Below are 13,400 nucleotides of genomic sequence, written 5' to 3' on the forward strand. Positions count from 1 at the left end.
TTTTAAATAATATCTTGGCCTACCTTTTTTAGATAAGACAAGTATAGAGTGAAGCATTTGAATAATTTCTAACACTTGAAAGAAAGTAAGATGCAACAATTAACTATTATGCCAATGATTCTTTTTCAACATTAATTACAGATTTGCATACCCAAAAGAGAACTCAAAAGAAATAAAATAAAATATGTACTGTTATTCTTTGTTCTGGTTTGGTTTCTTTAGAGCAGAGCAAAGAGAATCAATTTTACTTGGACATTATGCTAGTTTTAAGGTCACAAGGAATCATTTATAAAATGGAATAGTAAATTTAGAAAAAATAAATCATTCTTTTGTGATAGAATTTATAATAAAATATTAACTACACATTTACCTTTGTACCAAGACATTTTAATGCAAATAAGCTGTCATCTGAAACTGAACTCATAGTAGCGTTAACCATTGTGTTTAGATCGAAGACACAAAAGTAAGTTGACATCTGTTATGCAAGAGCCTTGTGTTGTACCTTGAGCCGCCATGACGCAACCTGAAATGAGCAATCAATGTACTTACCATATTTGGATATTAGTCTTGAAATCTTAAACTTCTTAAACAATAACCAAACTATTTTTTTATTTAATTATTCACATTCTCCTCACTGTCACTCATCACCTGTCTTATCTTTGTCACAACTTCTGATTGTGGCTGTGCATCTTCTGATCACCGTTATGGCACATGTGTGTCCATGGTCTTGATACACATTGGGATGTCATGATGCTGTGACTTTTTATGCACTTGCACAAAACCCTCCCAGGCTTCTCATACTACAGTAGACTGGAATTATATGGAAGCATGGAATTGACATGTCTGTTTCTGCCGTTTTCTCCTCGAAGATGCTTTGCACTTTACAATATGAGTGAATTGGAAAGCTCAAAAATCAGATTGTAACGCCAGTGTCCCTGCATGCCTCCACACCTCCCTCTCAGCAGGGATCTGGATCCTGTGTCACAGGTAGAGGGCATGCCACTCAGGTCTCCTGTAAGTGCTCTTAGGGTGCACGCACTTCCTGTCTTTTAAAGAGACAGTGTACACTCCTAAAGTGTCCCCAGCCAATGGATGGGGCACTTAGTACTTAAGTCACCTCCAACTCTTGGGCGTTGCCTAAGCAACAATTATCTGAGTCTGTCTGCATGCTGTTTGTTTGTTGATAGGTCACTGTACCAGTTTACCTGTACCAGTACCAATCTTGTTTGAGTAAGATTATGAACCTGAATCCGCACTGGCAGTACCCAAAACTGAAGCTGCTCTGGCACCCATGACTGAAACCACATCTGCGGTATCTGTACCTGAAACCTCTCTGGATGCACTTGAACCAGGACTTGTGCTCAAGATCCACCAGTACTGGTCCATATTTGAACCAGCTCCAATATCTGTGTTATCAGAGTCTGGCCATGCTTTGTACTTCGAGTTCTTGTCTTCTGTCCTGACCCTTGGGGTCAGCTGCTGCAGTACTGTGATATGTCCTGAGTTGGCACCTGGCATCCACTTGTGACTCAAGTTTAACCCCACCATCAGGGGCTCTAGTGAAAACCTAGGTACTTGCTAAGCTATGACCCTCCAGGCTCTCCCCCATCCATGGCATAGTAAGTCCACACCCATCAGCGTAACAAGATGTTTTCTGGAGCATTATGCCATCTCATTTTCTTAAAAAGCTGCTAAACTATAAAACACTAGCTGTTTCTTCACTATTTAATGGAGTGAAAAAAACAAAATGACAGGAAAAAGACTTCAAAAACCAAGGGAAAACCCTAAAGAAAATAGCAGTGGCTAAAATAAGAATAAAGCTCAGCAAATGACTGAAAAATGACACAAAAGATGATTTAGAAAATAAACCTCAAGTTTCCTGAAGCATCTTTCAACTGACTATAAATGATGCTTGTGCACATAAAATAAAATGAAGAAAGAAAATAGGAAAATCCTGTACTTAAAATTTTTCTGTAAGAAAATATGGGGCAGAATGTATAAAAAATTTAAATTGGCTTGGGTACCTAACTAGTGTCACTGTAGTTCAATAACTACCTTATTTTTTGTACTATAAGACTTACTTTTTTCCTCCAAAAATGTGGAGGAAAATGGGGGGTGCATCGTATAGTCTGGATGTACCAGCTCTGGCTGTGGTGAGGAGGTGGGGGAGTGGCATCGGCAGAGCAGCGGATCACAGAAGCAGGAGCCGACTGCTGTGGCTAACTCCTGTGCCCGCTGCTAAAGAGAAATGAACTTTCACTGGATTCCATTCCCATGGGCATGGAGGAAAATGAATACTCATTTCTCTTTAATAGCATCCTGGTATGATTGGCCCCATCCCCGTCCTGGTATGCATGGCCCCATCCTTATCCTGGTACGATTTGGCCTCCACCCCTATCCTGGTATGCATGGCCCCATGAGAAAACATTAAAAAAAAAACAAGCCATTACACTTACCTTCCCAGCGCTCCATCACAGCATCTTGTTCCGATACCAACAGCTGCTTTATGCTTTAAGCAGCACATGGCAGGGACACTATGCACTGCTTGCAAGCCAAAGAGCAGATGCCGGAATACTCACTGCTCTGCATGCCAGGACTGTGTGCACAGAGAGCAGTGAGTATTCATTGCTCTTTAATAGCGAGCCGGCGATCATGTGTGCCGCTACTAAAGGAGTGTGGAATTCCTCTTAAGAAGTGGCACATGTAACCACTGGCAGCTGCAGGAAGGCTCTGGCTGACACTGTGCTCGCTATTAAAAAGCAAAGAATACTCACTGTTCTCCACGCAAACAGTCCCGGCGTGCAGAGCAGTGAGTATTCTGGCAGCTGCTCTTTGACTTGCAAGCAGCACATGACGTCCCTGCCATGCACTGCTTATAAGCATAAAGCAGCTGCTGGCATTGGAACAAGATGCTGCGAGGGAGGGCCAGGAAGGTAATTTTTTTTATTTTTACTGATGGGGCCATACATACCAGGATGGGGGTGGGGCTAACCATACCAGGATAAGGATAGGGCCCTGCATACCAGGATGGGGCCATGCATGCAATGGCGAGATGGGGGTCCTGCATACCAGGATAGGGATGTGGGTGATTATTCCTGCCAGGATAGGGATGAGGGTGCCATGCCTACCAGGCTAGAGATAAGGAGGACATGCATACCAGGCTAGGGATGAGGAGGCATGCATATCAGGATGTGGATGAGGGCCATGCATTCCAGGATAGCTATAATGGAGTAATGCACACCAGGATAGGGATGAGGGAGCAATGCATACCAGGGTAGGGATGAGGGAGTCATGCATGCCTGGATAGGGATGAGGGGGGCATAAGTACCAGGATGGGGATTAGGGGACCATATATACCAGGATAAGGGATATTAAGTACAGAATTTATGACATTTTTTGCTTCAATTTTTTTTTCTCCTAATTTCCTCCTCTAAAACCTAGGTGCATCTTTTGGTCTGATGGCTCTTATAGTCTGAAAAATACTGTATATACAGTCCCACATTAGGGCTGGGTTGGAAAACTGTAGTGGCTTGCGAAAATATTAACCCCCTTCTATTTAGTTATATTTCAACCTGTGTATAAATATTTTTGTAATCTGAGTTGTGTGTGATGCATCAGCACTAAATAGACTAAGTTAGTGAAGTGAAGTGAGAAAAATAGAGACATAAATTAAATTTATGGGATCAAATAATTATGATTGTAATTTGCATATGTATTCACCCCTTTTGCTATGAAGACTAAATATTTCTGGAGCAAGCAATTACCTTCAAAAGTTACATTCTTAGCCAAAGGAAGTCCATGTGTGTGCAGTGTGTCACATGGTTTGTCAGTAAATGCACACCTTCTCTGAAAAGCCTCAGAGGCTGCAACACCAAGAGGCACCACTAACCAAACAACACCAAACATCAAGGAGATCTCTAAACAAGTCAGAGACAAAGTTGTTGAGAAGTTCAAGACTGAGTTTGGTTATAAAAAATGCTTTCAACAGCAGGGCCAGTGAAAATTATTCAAGTTGAGGGGAAGATTAATGATGCAAAATACAGGGATATTCTTGCACCAAACCTGTTTCACTCTGTCAGTGATTTGAGACTGGGACAGAGGTTCACCTTCCAACAAGACAATGACTCAAAGAATACTGCTAAACAACACTCGAGTGGCTTAAGGGGAAACGTGTAAATGATTTTGAATGGCTAGTCAAAGCCCAGAGCTTAATCCAACTGAGAATCTGAGGTCAGACTTGAAGATTGCTGTTCACCAGAGGAAACCATTAAAACAGCTAACTCGAATGAGCTGGAACACTTTTGCCTTAAGGTATGGGAAAAATCCCAGTGGAAAAATGTGGAAAATTCCTAGCAACATATCCAAAGTGATTTGCAGCTGTAGTTGCTGCAAAAGTATGCTCTACAAAGTACTGACTTTAGGGGGTTATATAGTTATGCACACTGAAGTTTTCCGTTATTTTGTCCTATTTGTCGTTTACTTCACAATAAGATTTCACTAGACTTCATATGATTTCACTAGACTACATTCTAAATTACCATAGTAAAGTGGTGTGTTTGGTGTCAGTGGTGGAGGTAATCTGCTTATTGTGTTACCACAAATCAGGATAAGGGAGACATTTACATTTCAGAATGAGCATTAGACATTCGGGAGTCGGTAACATTTCTACGCACATACACGTGAACTGCAGCAGCCTATCTTATAAAACAATGAAAAACACAAACATTGAGCTTGGTTTAAGTTGGTATACTTGCAGCACATAAATACATCTTCACTTTGGCCCAGGGCTGCCATTACTGCCCTGACTGGAGTGTGGGGCTCGGTGGGCAGAGGGGGCCTGCATCGGGCCCATGTCATCTGCTCACCGGGTCCTAGCGGCAGGCTAAACAGGGCCCTAGCGGTATTTCAAAGCTGCCAGCCAATCGGAGGCTGGCAGCTGACGTCAGCTGCAGTGCGCCTGATGTCATTGTCATTCGCCGGCGAGTCCGCGCTTGAGCTGCGTGGAGGGAGCTTCGCTGCAGGAGCGCAGTAAGGTAAGGAGAATGTGTTTTTTATATTTTTATTGAAAGCGGCAAGCCGGGGGCAGAATGGACATGGGGTGGAATGTGCCAGTGAGACACAGGAGGGACAGAATGGACATGGGGCAGAATGTGACAGTGAGAAACAGGAGGGGCAAAATGGACACAGGGGCAGAATGTGAGACACGGGGCTGTTATGAGTGGTGGAAGGCACTAAATAAAAAATAAAGTGCCTTCGCCACTCAGGGTCCACCGTGCGGTGGATAGAAAAACCGCTGCTAAAGAGGCAGAGCACTGTGGCGGTAATGTGCACAGGGTTTAACTGCACCCAGTGCACTAAAGCAAGCTCTGTTAAAGTCACAGAACTGCAAGCCTAAAGCATACAAAACCGCTGAGTCTGTTCTAGGTCACATACTCCAGCGGAGCAGACATGGTATTAAAAGTCACAGGTGTAGCCTTAGACGTCAGGAATACTCCGGCTAGACCTACTGTGAAGTAAGTTGCGTGGCGTCGCAACTGCGAACGCCCGGCAGGACTGCTACCGCAGCTCAATGTTAACTAAGCCGCAAGGAAAGCACCGCTAACACTCAAGTGCAATGCAGGACGCTAGCTGCTGGAACAGATGGAGCTAGAGCGCGCTGGCGCTAGCGCTGCTACTGACTAAATCCCACACACTCACACAGACGTATTATCAGAGGGAAGGGGTTTCTTAATAAGTCAGTCACCAGTCCAAGCATCCATCACCATACACACAGCAGCAGTATGAAAATACTAGCGTATGGCGGAACGGCCATGCGCACTTTTTATAGTGTACGGGACCTGCCGGAAATCTCCAGGTCTCCAAAAGGAGCCAATAGGATCCGGAGTGGGACCTGAGCACCTGACTCCCAAACTCCAATGGGAGCTCGTCCCGTGAGCATGCTCAGATGATGGAACAAAGGACTAAGCCTCTGGAGATTAATGTGAGAATCTGGATTCCTGCCTAGGCATGGTAGAAACCAGATTCCTAACAGGGGCAGAATGTGACAGTGAGATACAGGAGGGGCAGAATGGACACGGGGCAGAATGTGACAGTGAGACACAGGAGGAGGCAGAATGGACATGGGGCAGAATGTGAGACACAGGAGGGGACAGAATGGACATGGGACAGAATATGAGATGCAGGAGGGGGCAGACTGGACATGGGGGCAGAATGTGAGATACGGGGGCAGAATGTGACAGTGAGACACAGGAGGGGGCAGAATGGACAGAAGGGCAGAATGTGACAGTGAGACACAGGAGGGGGCCGAATGGACACGGGGCAGAATGTGAGACACATGAGGGGGCAGAATGTGAGAAATAGGAGAGGGCATAATGTGAGATACAGGAGAGGGCAGGATGCGAGACACAGGGGGCAGGATGGGAGACACATGGGGCAGGATGGATATGATGGAGATAAATGGGGTGGCAGGATCATGGGGCAGAATCATGGGACAGATGGGGCAGGATCGGGAGATCATATGGGTGCAGAATGGAAACTCATGAGGGCAGGATGAGAGAACATGTGGCTGGAGTCAGGAATGAGACACACGGGGGGCCAGGTTGGGGGATATTATTACCATAGGGGCTAAGTAAGGGATATTATTACTGCAGTGATGTATTTATTTTATTTTTTTGAGGATACTGTTTTAAATGGGGGGAGGTCCTGTTACTGTGCATAGCAACACTGTGTCACCTTTTTTCCTTCATCTGGTGTAATGTAGAAGTTGGGAAAAAAAATAAGTAATGTGTTCTGCAAGTGGAGCTCTAGATAACTGTGTTATTTCCTGAAGAGAAGAGCCCTGGCTAGAAGATGTGATGGCGGTCTGTGCTGGATGAAAGATAAAAAGCAAAGCTGAAGGACTTCCCCTAGAGACGTCACTGTTGAGTCAGTGTGTTACCTGTGCACTGTTGTTATACACTATATACAGAGTTCCTGTGTACAATGTCACCAGTGATCACTGTATTACCTGTAAACTGGCACTATACACTATATACAGAGCTCCTGTGTACAATGTCACCAGTGATCATTGTATTACCTGTACACTGGCACTACATACAGAGGTCCTGTGCATAATGTCACCAGTAATACAAAGTCAAGTAATAGAAGGCGAGCACCATCACAATAGTCCACACATCAGAACCATCATACATGTATAAAAGAGACGAAGCCGGCAATACAACTGTTTTACCCTTAGGTTCACATTCATGGAAAATAAGCTAATCCACATAGCAAAAAATAGTAGAAAAGAGCGGCACTCACCGGGTAGTGTAGTCAAGGCTTTATTATAAAAGCATATCAGCGGGAGAACGGGTGCAAAAAGGAGATAGCAACGACGATCATTTCATGCTGCAAATACGTTTCCATAGGTTATATGGTGAGCTGCAGCCGGCCAAGGAGGAAATACCCACAACCAGAAGTCAGGACCCCTCCCACTGGTGCCACTCACCTGCTGAGCAATCAACAAAACAACAAAAAAAATATACATAGTTCACATAAGTGAAAACAACAATATAAATATATAATACATATAATAGTACCATGAATACAAAAGGAAAAAGAGAAAAAAAAAATCATGGTACTATTTTATGTATTATATATTTATATTGTTGTTTTCACTTATGTGAACTATGTATATATATTTTTTTGCTGTTTTGTTGGTTGCTCAGCAGGTGAGCGGCATCGGTGGGAGGGGTCCAGACTTCTGGTTGTGGGTATTTCCTCCTTGGCCAGCTGCAGCTCACCATGTAACCTGTGGAAGCGCCTTTGCAGCGCGAAACGATCGTCGTTGCTATCTCCTTTTTGCACCTGTTCTCCCGCTGATATGCTTTTATAATAAAGCCTTGACTACACTACCCGGTGAGTGCCGCTCTTTTCTACTATTTTTTGCTATAATGTCACCAGTGAGCACTGTATTACCTGTACACTGACACTGTATACAGTGCTTCTGTGTATAATGTCACTGGTGATCACTGTATTATCTGTACAGACACTGTATACTAAGTACAGATCTCCTGTGTATAATGGCACTTATGGTGATAATATTATGTTTTTTTCTTAATGATCAGTATTGTAGTATTCATTCACCATGTGTTGGTAATATGTGGTTTGGGCATGGTGCGGTGGTATTTGTCCCTTGTATGTGCTATTATTCTGACACCTTGGTGGTAATATGTTGTCTGGACATGGTGTGGTGGTATATGTTCCTTCTATGTGGTATTATTGGTCACCATGTGGTGGTAATATGGTGTCTGGTCATGGTGCGGTGGTATTTGTCCCTTTTGGATGTGACATTATTGGTCATTTTAAAAATTGAAAAATAAATAAAAAATATACCTAAATTGTATTGAATATTTTAACTAATGTTTAATCGGTTGGAGTAGAGTAGAGCCCGCCCAAGAGAGTGTACCTTGTTGTGGTGGCAGATTTAAATTTTTTTTTACCAAAACAAGAGCTGCTGGCTGTGTGTATGATCTGGAGATGATAACTGTTAATGTGCGATTGGTGAGAAGTGGAATTTTTCCAAGAGAGAGCAGTGGGACTGTGGACAGTTTGAAGGGTGGAGCCTGGGCGGAGTCTCAAGGGGGCCCCAAAAATATTGTCAGTATGGGGCCCCAAAATTCCTAGTGGCAGCCCTGCTTTGGCTATAAAGCTTACAAAACCTGTAAGAATGTCAGAGTTGACCTCAGTGTATGAATAAGGGCAGACAGAGGACAAAGAAAAAACACAAAAATTGAGCTTGGTTGCGTTTATGTGCTTTATGTATACCAACTTAAACCAAGCTCAATTTTTGTGATTTTTCTTTGCATTTTTGCATTTTGTGCAAGCCGGGGTGTGGTCTCCCTCCCTTGAGCTGGAAATTAAATTTGAAAGCTTCCCCAGCTTGGTGTCCACTGGCCAGGACCCAGTCTTCTGTCTGCCCTTATTCACACACTGAGGTCAACTCTGACACATGGTAACATAGTAACATAGTTAGCAAGGCCGAAAAAAAGACAATTGTCCATCCAGCTCAGCCTATATTCGTCAGAATAAATCCCCAGATCTACGTCTTCTAAAGAACATAATAACTGTAAGATACAATATTGTTACGCTCCAGGAAGACATCCAGACTTCTCTTGAACCCCTCAACTGAGTTCGCCATCATCACCTCCTCAGGCAAGGAATTCCAGATTCTCACTGCCCTAACAGTAAAGAATCCTCTTCTATGTTGGTGTAAAAACCTTCTCTCCTCCAGACGCAGAGAATGCCCCCTTGTGACCGTCACCTTCCTTGGTATAAACAGGTCCTCGGAGAGATATTTGCATTGTCCCCTTATATACTTATACATGGTTATTAGATCACCCCTCAGTTGTCTTTTTTCTAGAATAAATAATCCTAATTTTGCTAATCTCTCTTGGTATTGTAGTTCCCCCATCCCCTTTATTAATTTTGTTGCCCTCCTTTGTACTCGCTCTAGTTCCATTATATCCTTCCTGAGCACCGGTGCCCAAAACTGTACACAGCACTCCATGTGTGGTCTAACCGCACATGGTAAGGTTTTTAATATTACAGTGTAGGACCATCCCGATCAGGGTCACCTTACCGATGGTGGGATGGGTTTTATGCTATTTTTGATAAAAAAAATAGTGTTTGTAAGAACCCTGTGTTATTGAAATGCATTTTTGCTTTTTACTTATTTAGTTACAGGGTTTATATTCATTTTTCTTCTTGTAGGTTTTGTAGCTTTTTAAAACAATGTATAACTTGCAACTTTTATTGTAAAGCAATGATTGCTTTCCATAAATAATATAACTTTAAATTGCAATAAAGTAGACAATATGAATATGTTGCATGCTAGAGTGTGCTGAAATAGCCCTGCTCAAAAATAAATCTTCTCTAGAATGTTTTTATGAATCAAATAAAATATATTGCTGAAATGTAAAGTAACAAGGCCATACATTTAAATCATATGGCCAGCAGAAGAACATGACATGGACAATTGTTCAACTACAAAAAGTCAATTCTACGCAAGCCTTCAAGCAAGACACCTGTTTTCATAGTCACTCAAATACCCCATCATATAATCAGCATTACAAATTTATCACTAGTAATGATCTATAAGTGTTGATATAGCACAGATTGCTATGCCATATGCTGTTGTGTTCTGTGAAAGAATATAGTTCAGTAAGAAATCTATCTTTCAGGATATAGTAAAACATGCTGAAATGAAGCTTGTTGCAGGCACCAGCTAGAATTCTAAATGATGTTCTATTTTTTCACTGGTGCTTAAAAGCTACAATAAATGCATAGATATAACATGCAGGCTGCATTTTTTTGCAATTGGAAATATGAGGTTTTAAAACATATTTTAGTAAGTTAAAGTCTCAGTGGTTTTTCAAGTAACTTTATGAAATAGGTTGTCATATGTATGGACGTGAGGACTAACACTACTTTTTGCCATCCTATGACTTGTATTCTGCATGTTTAGCAATTTTCTCCAGAATAATACAGTAAGCTTGAGCAGTTTATGCTTTTGTTCCACTCCAACTTCTCCTTGTTAGGCACTAGGATTCTCTCGCTGCACGGAATACTTCCCAAGCATTACCTGGTACTGTGGACTCGCATTCAAGTCTGGCCGCTGCAATTGCTGCTCAGCACAGACGTCGGTCCCAGCGTCTTGCTCAGGCTCGTGGTATACACTTGGTTACTGCTGGCTCTCCATCCAAGTCTATGGTAACCAGTAATATACAGATGCAGCCTTGCGCTCTGGAGTCTAAGTCCAGAGATCACCTTACTGAGCATGTCCGTGATGTGGCGTCTTCTCATTGGTGGTCGGACGTTAACTGCTCTCGTGATGTGCCAGTTCTGGATTGACCAGCGGGCGATGTCATAGCCAGCTGGACATGAGTGTTTGGGGTGGAGCTTTGGGTTTAAAAGGCTCTCAGTGGTGCACGCCGGTGTGCTAGTATCACTTATGTGGGGTGTGTGTGAGTGGATACTCTACCACTTGGTTTCCATACACTAAACCACTGAAAAAAACGATCAAAAGTCCAAATATTATGAAATTAGAAAATGTTTATTAAATACCACAAATACAAGGAGGGAGGGGGGAGTTGCCCACAACACATATGTTGGTTTACATGTGTGTGTGTGTCACTCTAAGCACAGCGACTATACTCGTAGTCAGGTAGGGTTAGGACGGGGTAACTCTCTCTTGGCTTATTATCTGTTTCCTTCATGTGTGCGGTTAGCACAGTGGAGTTACAGAGCAATTCCAAACCTTAGGTTATACTTCTCTGGGAAAGTAACAGGGTCATGCACCTAGCGTCACATGTGTTCTCTTCCTTGACTTAGCATCTGTCTCCTTTTTGTGTGCGGCTAGCACAGTTGAGTTACAGAGCAAGTCCAACCCATGTGCTAGTTCCCTGTGATGTTTAACAGGGTTTAGCACTTTGCTTAGTTTTTATTGTACCACTCTGTGCAGTAGCAGACCTGGGTACGCAGAGTTCTATTCACACTGTGTGGCATTAACACAGTGTGCTTAAGGTGAATGCTCGCTGTTTCGTTCCACCATTGTTCACTAGCAGCAGTTTTACATCTCTGCGCGGTGGACTCTGTGATGCAATTGCACTTTATTATTTATTTTTATTCAGTGCAATCCGCCAACCCTAACAGTATACTAGCACCAGCGTCTGGCTAGAAATGGCGGACAAGCAGCGACTCCAGCGGTACATCCAATAGCTGGAGAACAGGTTGTCCTCTCTTGAGTGGGCGGCTTCAGCTGTTGATTTTGCTGCAGTGGCAGCTCAGGCAGCTAGCAAAGCAGCCTTAATGGTTTCTGCTGTTGTGCCTGTTCCACCTGTACCAAGTTTTTCGCTGCCTGATAAATTTTCCGGGGACAGCAAGGCCTGCAGAGGATTCGTGAATCAGTGCTCAATTTACCTGGAGTTACTGGGTGCACGATTCCCAACTGAGTGAACCAAGGTAGGATTTGTGATTTCCCTTTTTTCAGGCAGAGCGTTACTTTGCCTATTTTGTATTGTACCACTCTGTGCAGTAACAGAGCTTGGTACGCTGAGTTCTGTTCACACTGTGTGGTGTTAACACAGTTTGCTTAAGGTGAACACTCTCTGTTTCGTTCTGCCATTGCTCACTAGCAGCAGTTTCACATCTCTGCTCGGTGGATCCCAGGTTCCAATTGCACTTTATTATTTATGTTTATTCAGTGCAACTGCCAACCCTAAAACTCCTCCTCTCCTCTCCATCCTCTGTCATATAGCAGCAGGTATAATGCTTAAAACAAACTTGTCTACCCAGATTTTTAGAAAGGTGCCAACAATTTTGTCAGGCCCATTATTGGGGTTTAGTGTGAAATTATGGCCAATTTGTTGTTTTTTCTAATTTCTTTTTGTGTTAAGCCAATAATTGCAAAGATAGAATGTGTTTAACTCTGGAGTGTGTCATAATGTCACACATCATCATGTACCCAGCTTCTTCCTCATACAGAGATCTTTGAAAAAGACCATTGTACTTCTCAAAATGCTGGAATTTGTCTATTTTCACTAATGTCATATCCTAATAAATATATTCACTTTGAAAAAGCATCAAGTCTTTAACTGTTTCATTGCTGAATTAACCCTTTGTGATATGAAAGGGCCACCATCCTTTCCTACTAAGCACAAAACCTTTACTGCATTGATGACAATTCTTTAACTATTTGTGAAAGGTAAGATGTGTAAAGGGCCTTTCACACATAGCGAGATGGCTAGCGATATAGCTAAAACGCCACCGATTTTGTGACGCAACAGCGATCTCGCTAGCGATCTCGCTTTATGTGACATGTACCTGCGACCGACCCCCGCTGGATATCGCTGATCTCGCTCGAATGTCCTGGGCCATTTTTTCCTCATTGACGACCCGCTGGCGCCGACTAGCGACGCATGGACGCAGGCGGAAGTCGTCATCATCACTGCAGTGTGACAGGTAACAGCGACTGCCAACGGATTGCTTATTGCTGCTGTGTCACTGGTGAGATCTGCCTGTTTGGCAGCTCACTAGCGACCATTTTGTGATGCACCAGTGCTCCTGACCAGGTCATATAAATGTAACGGTACCCTTACACTCTGAGGTCTGCAATGATTGTATTAAAGCTTTAGAAATCTCTTAATTGCTAACACACAGCCTCCGAAAGGTGAAAATGATCTCAAAATATCTGCCTAGGGGAAAATGAATGTTATCCAAAGGTAACCAACAGCCTGCTTAACAGCACATTTCTCTACCTATTTAGACTTCATAAATTGTATTTATAGTAAAAAAAATCTTTTGGGGGGTAAATATATGCTTACCATTATGAAACACTTTAGGCTGACAGAAGATGAGTGGTT

At 43.0% G+C, this 13,400-nt stretch overlaps 1 protein-coding gene across 1 annotated transcript in view; it reads left to right on the top strand.

Moving 5' to 3' along the window:
- The first annotated feature begins 1,291 nt into the window (after positions 1–1,291).
- HGF (hepatocyte growth factor) overlaps positions 1,292–13,400 on the top strand; it is a 270,967-nt gene continuing 258,858 nt past the window's right edge. Inside the window, exon 1 of the mRNA XM_073551251.1 lies at positions 1,292–1,471. Within this exon, the coding sequence (XP_073407352.1) occupies positions 1,292–1,471 (180 nt within the window). The remainder of the gene's footprint in view (positions 1,472–13,400) is intronic.

The sequence above is a fragment of the Dendrobates tinctorius genome, unplaced genomic scaffold, assembly GCF_039654945.1.
Source record: "Dendrobates tinctorius isolate UK_male_01 unplaced genomic scaffold, ASM3965494v1 ptg000174l, whole genome shotgun sequence".
NCBI lineage: Eukaryota > Metazoa > Chordata > Amphibia > Anura > Dendrobatidae > Dendrobates > Dendrobates tinctorius.